The sequence below is a fragment of the Mauremys mutica genome, chromosome 1, assembly GCF_020497125.1.
Source record: "Mauremys mutica isolate MM-2020 ecotype Southern chromosome 1, ASM2049712v1, whole genome shotgun sequence".
Classification (NCBI taxonomy): domain Eukaryota; kingdom Metazoa; phylum Chordata; order Testudines; family Geoemydidae; genus Mauremys; species Mauremys mutica.
In genome coordinates, this window is record NC_059072.1 from 354,212,327 (window position 1) to 354,224,429 (window position 12,103).

Sequence of the window (12,103 nt, forward strand, 5' to 3'; positions counted from 1 at the left end):
ATACATGCAGTGGTATGGGTTGCTATACAGGTGTTTGAAATGACCACGTTACTCTTGAGTGGGGAAGCCAGAAGCGAGTTAAACAGGCCACTCCAAATGGGAGCCAATAAAACCTTCATTCCACACCATCCCGTATTCCAAAAATGTCACATGTATTACAGATAAATTATTTTAGGAATGCTTTAGAGAGAGTTTTTAAAACGTTACTGGGACTGTTTCTTGTATTCCTTCCTCCTAGAGCCAGGTGCCTTTGTCACTATGGAATCTAAATGTACAATGCACGGAAGAGTTATTCAAACCTCTAAAAGACAGGTTTTCTATAGCTAAAAATACAACTGTACAGTCTGGTATCTCAGGTCCTTCAAACAAGTTCTCTTGGGAAGCTACAGCTTTATAAGAACAGCTACACTGGATCAGACCAAAGGTCCATCTAGCCCAGTATCCTGTCTTCCGACCGTGGCCAATGCCAAGTGCCCCAGAGGGAATGAACAGAACAGGGAATCATCAAGTGATCCATCCCCTGTCGCCCATTCCCAGCTTCTGGCAAACAGGCTAGGGACACCCTCCTTCCAATGACATATAGCTCCTAGTGTCAACTGTGCAAGAGTTGTAAAAAATGATCTAATGTCTCCATCTAGAAAAGTAATTAATGATCCAGGACTGAATTCTGTCAATCTTGGGTACGTTTAATGCTGTATCTGGGATGGGAACAGTGTAGTATTTACTTACACATTCTTGATTCATTTTAAGCATTAGTGGTTCATCTTTTTTTTGCTGTTCTTCCATTTTTCTTTTTCCCACTTCCATGTCTTCTAGAATTAGCTTGTGGATCAGATCCTCAGACGTTTTTTCCTCTTGTAATTTTTCTTCCCTCAACTAGCAGTAAAATAACAAAGGAGACAATATACTTGAAACAGGCTGTTAATACAGGCAATGTATTTGTTGAATTAAACATGGAACTGGGAGCCAGAAAATCCTGTATTCTAATCCTGGTTTCTTACAATGATTCACTGTAGGAAAGTCCCTTAATCTTGCCACATGCCTCAGTTTCCCCATCCATAAATAGGGCCATCACTTCACAGGAGTGTTCTGAGGACAAGTTTTTGAGAAGTGTTTTGACACTAACACGCACTATTAAGTACCACGGCTATTATTGTCTTTACACATCTTAAACTAGTAGTGGCGTTGTTAGGACCAGTATTTGACACAGCCTTTTTCCTTGCATCTGTTTGTAAAGCATGACAAATAGTTCTGTCTACATTAAGACAGCCACTTATACGTGATCCTATGACAAAGGTGCAATGTGGAAACATACAATACAGAGAGAGAGAGAGAGAACCCTCCCTCAAGCAAAGATTTCTGTTTTGATCTTCAAAGGGGTTATAATGAAGTGTATTCAGTTTGTTAGACACACTGCCAGTATCCTTTAAATTAATCTTCACCAAGGTTACAGCGCTGCCTCCCACACCCAATACTGGGAGTTTACAGACAAATGTTGGCAGGAAGCGCTTAGTGCATCAACACCACAGATTGGGGGTGCCCAAAGTCTGGGGTGGGGGAGCATTTGATATTTAATCAATCAATAGTAAATATTTGCCGATGTGATCACAGTAGATGTTCTTTAAAGCCGTAAGGTACTGCAGCTCTCCAGTGCTTTGATTTTCTATTCTCATGCTTCCTTTTTGAGTGCTCTCCTCCTTCCCTGCCTCCACCTCTAAATTGGTCTAGGAGAATAAGAAAATCAAGCTTTTGAGCAGTGAATATTTTCCCCACAGTTTCTAGACTTCTCCCATTTTTAGGCTTTCACCAGTATCTTGGTCCATAGAGATCGGCGCCAAAAAACAAAATCCTGAAGGGTTGTGATGATTTGTTCATCATTAAACAGAGCTGTTAATTCCAACTACAGTGTCTTAACTGCCATATTTTCTGGTTCTCCTTTAGTCATCAGTTTGTTGCGTATCCTTTCCTGGCTATCAACGTGTTTTTAATTTACAGAACAAATAAAATTAGCGAACAAACACGCTAAAAATTGTAATGACTGCAAAAATACTTGAGTGAAAAATTGTATTTTAATGTAGAATATTTCACAACATACTAATACATAGTATTTAAACTAGTATAAAGAAGTGTCCTAAATACTTTGGAGATATGCACAAAGTCCCTGCCTTGAAGAGTTTACAATCTATGGCCCCAATCCTGCAAGTGTATCTGTGCACGCAGAATCCAGATGAAGTCGGAGAGCTCCATACAGAGTTCTCATTACAGGATCTGAGCCTAGAAAGGCAACGTACAAACACTGGAGCGGGGTGGGGGGTAGGGGAGTGAAGAAAGAAGGGCAGAAACAGGAGCAAAAATTGCATGACCAAATGCTGAAGTTGGGGTTGAGGGTACATTCTTTCGATGCATGGTTTGTTAATACTTCTCAGGAGATGACTAAAGTAATTGGTCTGAGTAATACAGAACCTCGTTACAGGACTCATATCAAGTCTTTACTCAGTAATGGGAAGTGTGAATTCAAAGGAGTCTGCTCTATTTGTTTTACTATGGGACACAATCTCAGAGGTTCATGAGTCCTGTATATAATGATTTAAATAGGGGTAAATAAACCAGGATTTTTAAAAGTTATTTCTGGCAGTCTGTCTGAAATCCTCCCCACATCTTCCATTCCTTCTCCCCCAAAATTTGTAGAAATCCACATGGAATTATCCATTTGTCTCCCATATGATAATATTTGGATTTTATTTTAACAGCCAAGTACAGTGAGACATATAAGAATGTTTAAAAACTTATCAGCTTACTGAAACAGACCATAAGAGGTGCAAACATAACCTCCGTCAACAGAAAACACTCAGGGCTCTCTTCTTTGGATATTAAGAACAGCAGAGATCTACAAAAATCTTACAAAAAGAAAAAAGCATCTCTTGTTGACAAAGACTTTTTGTGCTCTGTTTTGGAGACCATATATATCTCCCGCAAGCCAAAGAGTTAATGTTGGCATCCAATAACATATTCGTACAAAGGTAACAGAGCTTTGTTTCCATTTGACTTAGAAGTATGCAAAGTTTGCCCTACAGTATAAAGTTTGGAAACCAATAGCTCCAAATTTGGCTTGGGAGTTACTCTCCATGTACCCTTCCCCAGATATACCCATTTGGATGTAGTAGCTTCTGCAACTAGCAGGTTTCTCTAACCTGGAGGAGGGAAAAATGGAGAAAGTAAAAAAAAACCCCAAAACCCCACCACCAGAGCAGAAACAACCCATATTCTAATTAATGGAAGACTGCCAGGGAATTTAGGCCCAAAATTTCTGTTTGAATGCAAACAGTCCAGGGAAGAATTTGCAACATGAACACTGCAATCACTGCGTTATAAGGCACGAGGAAAAGAAAAAGCGAAACAGACGACCTTACTTGTAACACCCAACTTGTGAGAAATAAAAAAAAAAAAAGGTTCCTAGAAGTTTTAGTTTTGATAATCTCAGCTGTTATTAGTAATGATAAGTAACAGCTCTTATTTTAACCTAGCTACCCTTTTAATATCCCAGAGACCCTGCTCACTATGCTCAGAGCTTCAGAGAATAATCCCTTGCAAGTAATCCGAAGGAAAATGGTTTGTTTTTTAAGGTGATCAGATTTCTCATTTCTTGATATCAGAAATACTATTCCTATACGCTCACCATATATTTCCAGAATCTGTGAAACTCACATTTGACATCTTCTCTTCCTTGAACCTGTCCAGGTTTATGTAGTCTTTAAAGGTGCCCTCTTCTTAGGTGAAACTGCTCTGTCTACCCCGCTGCTGAAAAGTGACATGTCAGCACATGCCCCAGGTAGGAGTTTCCCTCCTGATTACAGAGTTTCCAAGGAAAAAACTGTTGTGTGAAGAGAACTGGATGCAACTATGGATTTACTCAATATTACAAGGCCTCCTCACCTCAGCAAAATACAAGTACCCAAAGCAAGCTGCTCAAACCAAGAAAATCATCTTTTTTTTTTTTGCTTCGTAAGATGAAAAACAAATATGTAACTTTACAGTGTGCCAGTTTATCCTGAAACAAAGTCATCCATACTGACAAGAATAGTATTTTACTGTATTATCTAAATCTAATCAACACTCTTCAGTAAAATAAATGGAGGGAGGGAAGAAAGAAGGAAAGAAAGACTACATTGCATTCAACTGCAAGGGTTAAACTAGGGTCAATATTTAGACTTTCTACAGTGCCTTATATCTTAAAGAAAAATGTAAACACTTTAAACAATTATTACTCACACTTATAAGGAAGGTAAGCAAGTATCATCCCCATTTATAGGTAGGGAAACTGAGACGAAGGTTAAGTGATTGCTCCAGATCACAGAGGGAGTCTAAGGGTATGTCTACACTGGCAAAGTTACATCGCTGGCAGTTATATCGCCGCTCAGAGAGCACTGAAGAGAAACTGATGTGTGTTCACACTGTCAGCTGCCTGCGCAATAGAATGTTCACACTTGTGGCACTTGCAGTGATATCTGGAGCGGTGCACTCTGGGCAGCTATCCCACAGAGCACCTCTTCCTCTTCTGCCACAAAGAGTTGTGAGAAGGTGGAGGGGGTCACGGAGCATCCTGGGTCCCGTCCCAATGTCCCGTGATGCATTGCTTCGCATCCCAGCAATCCCTGTGCTTCTGTCCGCATTTGGCGCCATCTTTCAACTGTGTACTGCGTGCTCTACCTCTTCTGCCTGCAGGAATGGATCCCGCACTGCTGACCAACATGCTGCTCGCTCTCACTAACACATCACGAGTGGCAGTGGAGATATTCCTTAAACTACAAAGGCAAAAGGAGTGTGACATTGATCTTGCCACGCGTAGTAGCTACGACATGAGATTGCTTGTGGCATTCACGGAGGTGCTGACCACAGTGGAACATCGCTTTTGGGCTTGGGAAACAAGCACTGAGTGGTGGGATCATATCGTCATGCACGTGTGGAATGACTAGCAGTGGCTGCAGAACTTTCAGAAAGCCACGTTCATGGGACTGTGTGATCTCGCCCCAGCCCTGAGGCACAAGGACACGAGAATGAGAGCTGCCCTGTCGTTGGAGAAACGTGTGGTGATTGCACTGTGGAAGCTGGCTACTCCAGACTGCTACCGATCAGTTGCTAACCAGTTCAGACTGGAAAAGTAGACTGTTGGAATCGTGTTGATAGAAGTGTGCAGGACCAAATTGCATCCTGCTCCAAAAGACCATGACTCTGGGCAATGTGCATGACATTGTGGATGGCTTTGAACAAATGGGCTTCCCTAACTGTGGAGGGGCGATAGATGACATGCATATTCCAGTTCCAGCACCAGACCACCTAGCCACCAAGTACATTAACTGGAAGGGGTACTTCTCAATGGTTCTCCAGGCACCTGTGGATCACCGTGGGCATTTCACAGACATTAACGCAGACTGGTTTGGAAAGGTGCATGACGCACGCATCTTTCGGAACACTGGCCTGTTGAGGAAGCTGCAAGCAGGGACTTTCTTCTCGGACCAGAAGATCACCGTAGGGGAAGTCGAAATGCCCATTGTGATCCTGGGAGATGCTGCCTACCCCTTAATACCGTTGATTATGAAGTCATGCATGAAGCACCTCGACAGCAGCAAGAAGCGTTTCAACAACAGGCTGAGCAAGTGCAGAATGCCACCTGAGTGTGCTTTTGGCAATTTAAAAGCCTGTGGGTGCTACCTATATGGGAGGCTGGACCTGGCCGATGACAATATTCTGATGCTTACAGCCACATGCTGTACGCTCCATATTTGTGAAGGGAAGAGTGAAAGCTTCATTCAGGGCTGGACCGCAGAGGCTCAGCGCCTGGAGGCTGAATTTGAACAGCCGGAGACCAGGGCTATTAGAGGGGCGCAGCGCAGGGCCATAAGGGTCAGGGATGCCTTGAGGCAGCAATTTGAAGCTGAAAGCCACTAATATTTGTTGCTATGCTCAGGAGTGCAGTGCTTGTAATGCGTGGAGGCAATTGTGATTGATGCAGACGATGCACTATGAAGGTGTAAGAAAATTGCCTGTTGCTTTGCAGGGCTCTGTTTGCTTTCAATGAATGGAATAAAGGTTGCTTTCAAACCAATAAAAGAATTCTTTTATTAAAAAACAACAACTGGAGGGGAGAGACACAAACAAAAAAAATAATCAGCACTGTGGAAGATGGAGGAAGGGAGAATCCCAGGAGGAGGTGACGGTTAAAGGTTTGTGTATGTCCAGGTATCATACGCAACCTTGTCCTTTGGAGTACGGTGCAGCGGGTACTGTACTTCAGTAGGGCTAAAGTGCAGAGGGACGGGTATTGAGTGCAGTGGGTACTGGGAGTCCGCAGGGCTGGACTGTGACGGGGCAGGAGTGGAATGCAATGGGTACAGACTGGAGCCAGGAGGTTGATAGGAGTGTGTTGGCGGTGTCTGAGGGGCGCATGGGAAAGAGTTTTACGACAGTGGCTGCAGGGGAGGGCGGGCACGGAGCTACTCGGTTTGCAGTGCTAGTATCGCTTGCAGCGTGTCTGCGTGGCGCTCCGTAACGTTTAAGAGCCGCTCCGTGGCTTCGTTCTGGCACACTGCATTCTCCTTTTGGTTCCTCTTCTCGCTGTCCCGCCACTCTTTCAATTCTTGGTTTTTGGCCGCAGAGTGCATCGTGATATAATGCAGAAAGTCCTCCTTAGTTCTTCGTGGCCGCTTTCTAATTCTGCGCAGCCGTTCAACGCCGATAAAGAGGGAGGCTGGGCTCTGAAGGTCATATATGTGAAGCCAAAATGCAACATTTTACAGAAGCAGTATTGTTTGCAACACACAGACCACGGATTCAGTGATTTAAAACCCAGCCACTATTCATATACCTGTCACTAACTGGCTGACCCCAGGCAAGCACATATGAGCCACAAGACCCCCAAAATGGTAACTGCAGTGTTCCAGGACCGTACTGTACACTGGACATGTAGCTCTTGGAGAAAGCCAGAACTGTAGGAGGCTTTATAATCATTACTGTCCCCACATTTTCCACAGGCCGTGTTCATTATGGAAGATCTCTCGCTGCTGAGGGTGAGCACAGAATCAAAGGAGGGTCTTCTTCAAGCCTGCGGCTTCCACCCTGGCCCTTATGTGGCTTGCGTGTGTGCAGCAATCCCCCCCCCCCCCCACACACACACACAGTTGACAGTAGAGTGGCACGGGAAAGTTAGCCTTCATGGGGCAAGGAACAAAGCAGCTCTGCCAAAGAACCTGCAGCAGCGGATTGCCCAATATCTCCACAAGAGTTTCCTGGAGATCTCTGAGGTAGATTCCCATGAGGTGAGGGAGTCAATCAATACCCTGTTCCGCCATTCAGCCTAGGCATGCGGTGGTGCGCGCATCATACAGACACATGCCTGCTTTCTACAACCCTCCTGCCCCCAACAACTTGCTTCAGCGATTCCCAAAATCAAAGCCACTTACCAGAAGCCTCCTCTCCTGTTTGCGCTTTGCCAAGCTCTGACAGCTGTGACTGGCAAGCCTCCTCTGGGGTAGAGAAGAGCTCCTGGCGGCATGCACCTCTGACCTCCGAGTCGTCCTCTGCCTCTGGGTCCTCCTCTCCCTCCACATCCTCGTCCAAGATTTCCTCCTCCTGGCTCGGTCCACTCTCGACTGGCATGTGAGCCACCGAAGAATCCACAGTGGCCTTCTCAGTGGACGTGGGGTCGCCATTGAGTATTGCATCCAGCTCTTTGTAGAACCGGCAGCTTGTGGGCGCAGCACTGGAGAGGCAGTTTGCCTCTCACACCTTGTGGTAGGCGTTCTGCAGCTCCTACACTTTGACCCTGCACTGCAGTGTGTCCCTGTCATGGCCCCTTTCTGTAGGCATCATAATTCCTACGGCTGGAGCACAGCTGGGACTGGACAGCCTCCTCTCCCCAAATGCTGATGAGGTCCAGCAACTCAGCACTGCTCCAGGTGGGGGATTGCATGATGCGTGAAGCCTGAAAAGATGCACTGAGACCAATGCATGCATCACCGAGCAAACAGGAAGGGGACTTTCAAAATTCCCAAGGTATTTAAGGGGTGGGGCTCATGGTTGCTCACCTGAGGGCAGGGCAGTAGAGTTCAAACCGATGACCAGAGAGGGGAGAACAGGCATTGTGGGACACCTCCTGGAGGCCAATTGCAGCACTGTAATCAACCAGGGTGTCTACACTGGCACCGCGGCGCTGTACTCCCAGCGCAGAAAGCTGTACGCCTCTCGGGTGGTTTTTTTACTGCGCTGCAACTGCGCAGTTTCTGCGCACTAAGTGGCTGGGCACTGTGTACACTTCGGGAGTTACATCGCAGAAAGCTGCTTTACTGCACAGAAATTTGCCAATGTAGACAAGGCCGAAGTTAGATATGGGATCTGAATGCAAGAGTCTGGGCTCCCACATATATTTTTAAATAATTTTGGCCAATGAAAAAGGAACTGGGGACCACAAATAAGGAACCACCCTCAGTTTCATGTCATGTTGCTCCTAGTGTTCAGGACTATCCAAATAATGATACCTATCTCATAGAGCTGGAAGGGACCCTGAAAGGTCATTGAGTCCAGCCCCCTGCCTTCACTAGCAGGGCCAGGTACTGATTTTGCCCCAGATCCCTAAGTGGCCCCCTCAAGGATTGAACTCACAACCCTGGGTTTAGCAGGCCAATGCTCAAACCACTGAGCTATCCCTCCCCCCAAAGCAATATTATGAAACTCTTGTTACACGAGTTAGAGGGATAGTATTTAGCCCTCAAAATTTTACTTAGCTTAAAAATGTTTTCTCTTTTTAAAGTTGTGTACTGGTTACATAAGGTTTGGTGACAAGTGATAGAGAATTTTCTCAACTGACAACCTGTCAGAAGGATTACATTGTTCTTTGCTCACAGGATGAGATTTGGGGAATATCCCCAATCCCCTCCTCTTTCAGAAGAGGGGATGAAAGGGTATGTACATGTTGTGAAGGGAAGGAAGCAGGGTTCCAGTCTGGCAGTGAACAAAGATTGAAAAGAGGAAGATAGGTGAACCATCAGGTCAAATAGGAATAAGACAAAAAATTCTATCCTCAAAATACATAAGTGGAATAGTCAAAATGCCAGAAGCACATTAAAATACTTTTCCTTTTTGCTGCAGTGGAAATGAGAAGGATTGCTATCAATTTTTTTCAGGTCAATAAAGAGTTACAAAAAGATCTCAGAATGATCTATAGCTGCTGCAATATTACTATGATTAAAAATGGGCTTATTACACTGAACTTCAAATAAAATATATATTAAAAACAATCAAGACTCCAAATACCCTCAGCAGCATTAGATTAGGTCTGCTGCACACTCAATACTTGTTGACTGACCAGAGCTATGCAAAGGATTACAAATCAGCTATAAATTCACTAACCAGAAGACGTATCCTGCACAGTGACGGTGCTCACATAAAAGGTTTGTGGAACGTGGGGAGGAGGATGGGTGAGCCCCCCCAGAAGTTCCAGGCATTTAGCGGTTTGGAGGAGCAAAACCAGATGTCAGAATTAACACCCCATTGAAATGCACTGAGGCACTTCAAACCCCTGTAGTTACCAGAGGCCACTGTAGCTGAGGGTGGAATAGCAGCGATCAAACAAAGTTGCTAGTAGATGGTGGAAGAAAGATATTCCCTCAAGCCCAGCAGAAATCCCCGGTACACATCCTAATTGGTTGGGCTGTGCGCTGAGGCCAGGATTTGGGCTATTTGTAGTTCACACAATTCAGATTCAGGAAGAAAAACTGCATCTAGTCACATCTCCTTGGAGACAGATAGACACAAACACACAAAACCAGTGAAAAATTAAATTCTGCAGAAATGATGAGTAAGCCCCATATCTCACCAGCGAAGGTCTCCTCCTCACCATTAGGAAGTAGATTTATAAAATCCTGGCATGGCTGATACTTTAGACCTCCACCAAACGTTACATTCATTTTTTTAAGCCAAGAGGCTCAGTTATAAAATATTCATCTTTAAGTTTGTTTGTGTTTTAAGTTGCAATTTCCTAACTATAGTGGTGTCCATTTAAGTTAACTGATAAATTAAACATTTACGTGAATAAAATCTCTATGCACCTAATCTTTTACCAAATTCCCGACAGTGGTAAAAATGTCAGAAGTCATTGCACTTTGTTTACACTAGAGGCTTGTCTAAGATAGAGAAATCAATTGATTGTAGCATCCCTCAGTTGACTGATTCACACCTTGCATCCACTTGCAAATGTGTCTGAAATCAAGTTAAAAGACCACAATCAATAACTCCTAGGGACAAAGCCTCAATCAACTGAAGCTCTACTGACTGTGTGTCACTGAGGCAACTCACTGCTAAAATCAGTGCAATCACCTCTTCCAGATGTCACTCTTAACCTTAACTCTGCCCCTTTGTATGTATGCATTACACTGGTCTTCAGAGGATGCTGAATTCTTCAAATGAAGACTGCAAGGATTATTTCATTAGAAAAATGTATTTCCCTCCCTTTGCAGATATGCATATATACTATCCTTATCAAAAACAGCTAAACTACTTTTGGTCAAGCTTTACCAAAAAAATAAAAAAAATAAAATAAATAAACCAACCACACCACACCCCAAAATCCCACCTTTGTGCAGCCCCAATCCAGCAAATGGATCTGTTGTCAGATGCCCTTGCTCTTGTGTGGAGCCCTGTTGAAATAAACAGGGTTCTGCATGCGTCCACACTAGCAGATCTGATTATAGGATCAGGGATTATGCCTGGAAAAAATGGAAGTTTCAGAAAGTTATGAATAACTCAGAACTGGGGGTGGAGGGGTTAGAATAGAAACTATTATCCTAGCTTAACTACAGCAGTCATTGCCCCATTATGATATTTCTAGAATAATGACTAGCCACAGGAGATATTTAGGGTTAGAGTTCAGTCATTTCAGTGATTTGTGGGTAAAAAAATGCTTCTTCTTTTAAAAAAGGGACCACCCCCCCGGTTATTTAAGTCCAAAAGGGCTGAATGGATTCTCCTCAAATTTTTTTGAGTTCATCTTTTGGCTAAGACCAAGCATTGAAAGCTTCTGTTTGCCAGATTAAGATTCTGAAAGAGTTATAGTAGGAGAGGGGGAGATTTTACTGCAACTAGCTTTGCAAACCTATTACATTCACCATAGCTCATTCTTCTATAAACCCTGTATAGCAAAGATGGTAGAACTGCACCAAGCAGGTACATTTTCACCTTTTGGAAGGCAAATGAAGGCCGGTCAACACTACAAAGTTACATGGACGTATGTTGCCTTGCATTGACCTATTTGCACATCTACTCTTAAAATTCACCTCCAGCCAATGTCAGTGCCTAGTTACTGTGATATAGTAAAACCACCTCCCTTAATGGAATGGAACCACGATTGACCTACTGGGGTCAATCAGTGCAAGTGCAACCCTAACAGTTCTCCAGCAGCTATCCCACAATGCCCCATTCCTTGTGACAGTGACTGTTCTGGTCACAATTGTATACTCCACTGCCCAGGGGTCACAGAGACCTGAAGCCATCCCTGCTTTACGTCCCCATGAGTATTTTTGAAATGCTGTTTCCTGACTGACCACTTGGCAGGCAGACCTAGCAACCCTCCCTTCTTGAGTGCAATTGCCCAACCAACCACGCCAGCTCCACGCACTAGATGCACTCTGGTTAAGAGTAGACAGGAGGTATGGGCTCCTGGGCCTTTGGGGAGAAGAGGCTATGCAAGCAGAGCTATGGACCAGCCCCAGCAACATGGATATTTAAGAGCAGATTGCACAGGGGAGGAAGGCAAAGGGGTACGACGAGGATCAGCAGAAATGCAGTGTGAAAGTGACAGAACTGCGCCAGATATATCAGAAGACCAGGGAGGCCAACAACTGATTTGGTGGTAAAAGCAGCAGGTCTGCAGCTCATAACAAACTGCGTGCCATACATGGCAGAGACTCCACCAGTACCTTGCAGACCACTGTGGACAACTCAGGAAAGCCAGAGACCCCTGCTGTGAACAGCCAAGAGGAGGAGAGGAGAGATGCAATGGGGTGGTCAGCTATGCTGTGAGCCAAGACCTGTTTGAGTCTAGCCAGTTCCACCA

At 44.4% G+C, this 12,103-nt stretch overlaps 1 protein-coding gene across 1 annotated transcript in view; it reads right to left on the bottom strand.

Moving 5' to 3' along the window:
• RNF169 (ring finger protein 169) overlaps window positions 1–12,103 on the bottom strand; it is a 41,738-nt gene that overhangs the window by 11,875 nt on the left and 17,760 nt on the right. Inside the window, exon 3 of the mRNA XM_045022517.1 lies at window positions 730–876. Coding sequence (XP_044878452.1) covers window positions 730–876 — 147 coding nt within the window. The remainder of the gene's footprint in view (window positions 1–729; window positions 877–12,103) is intronic.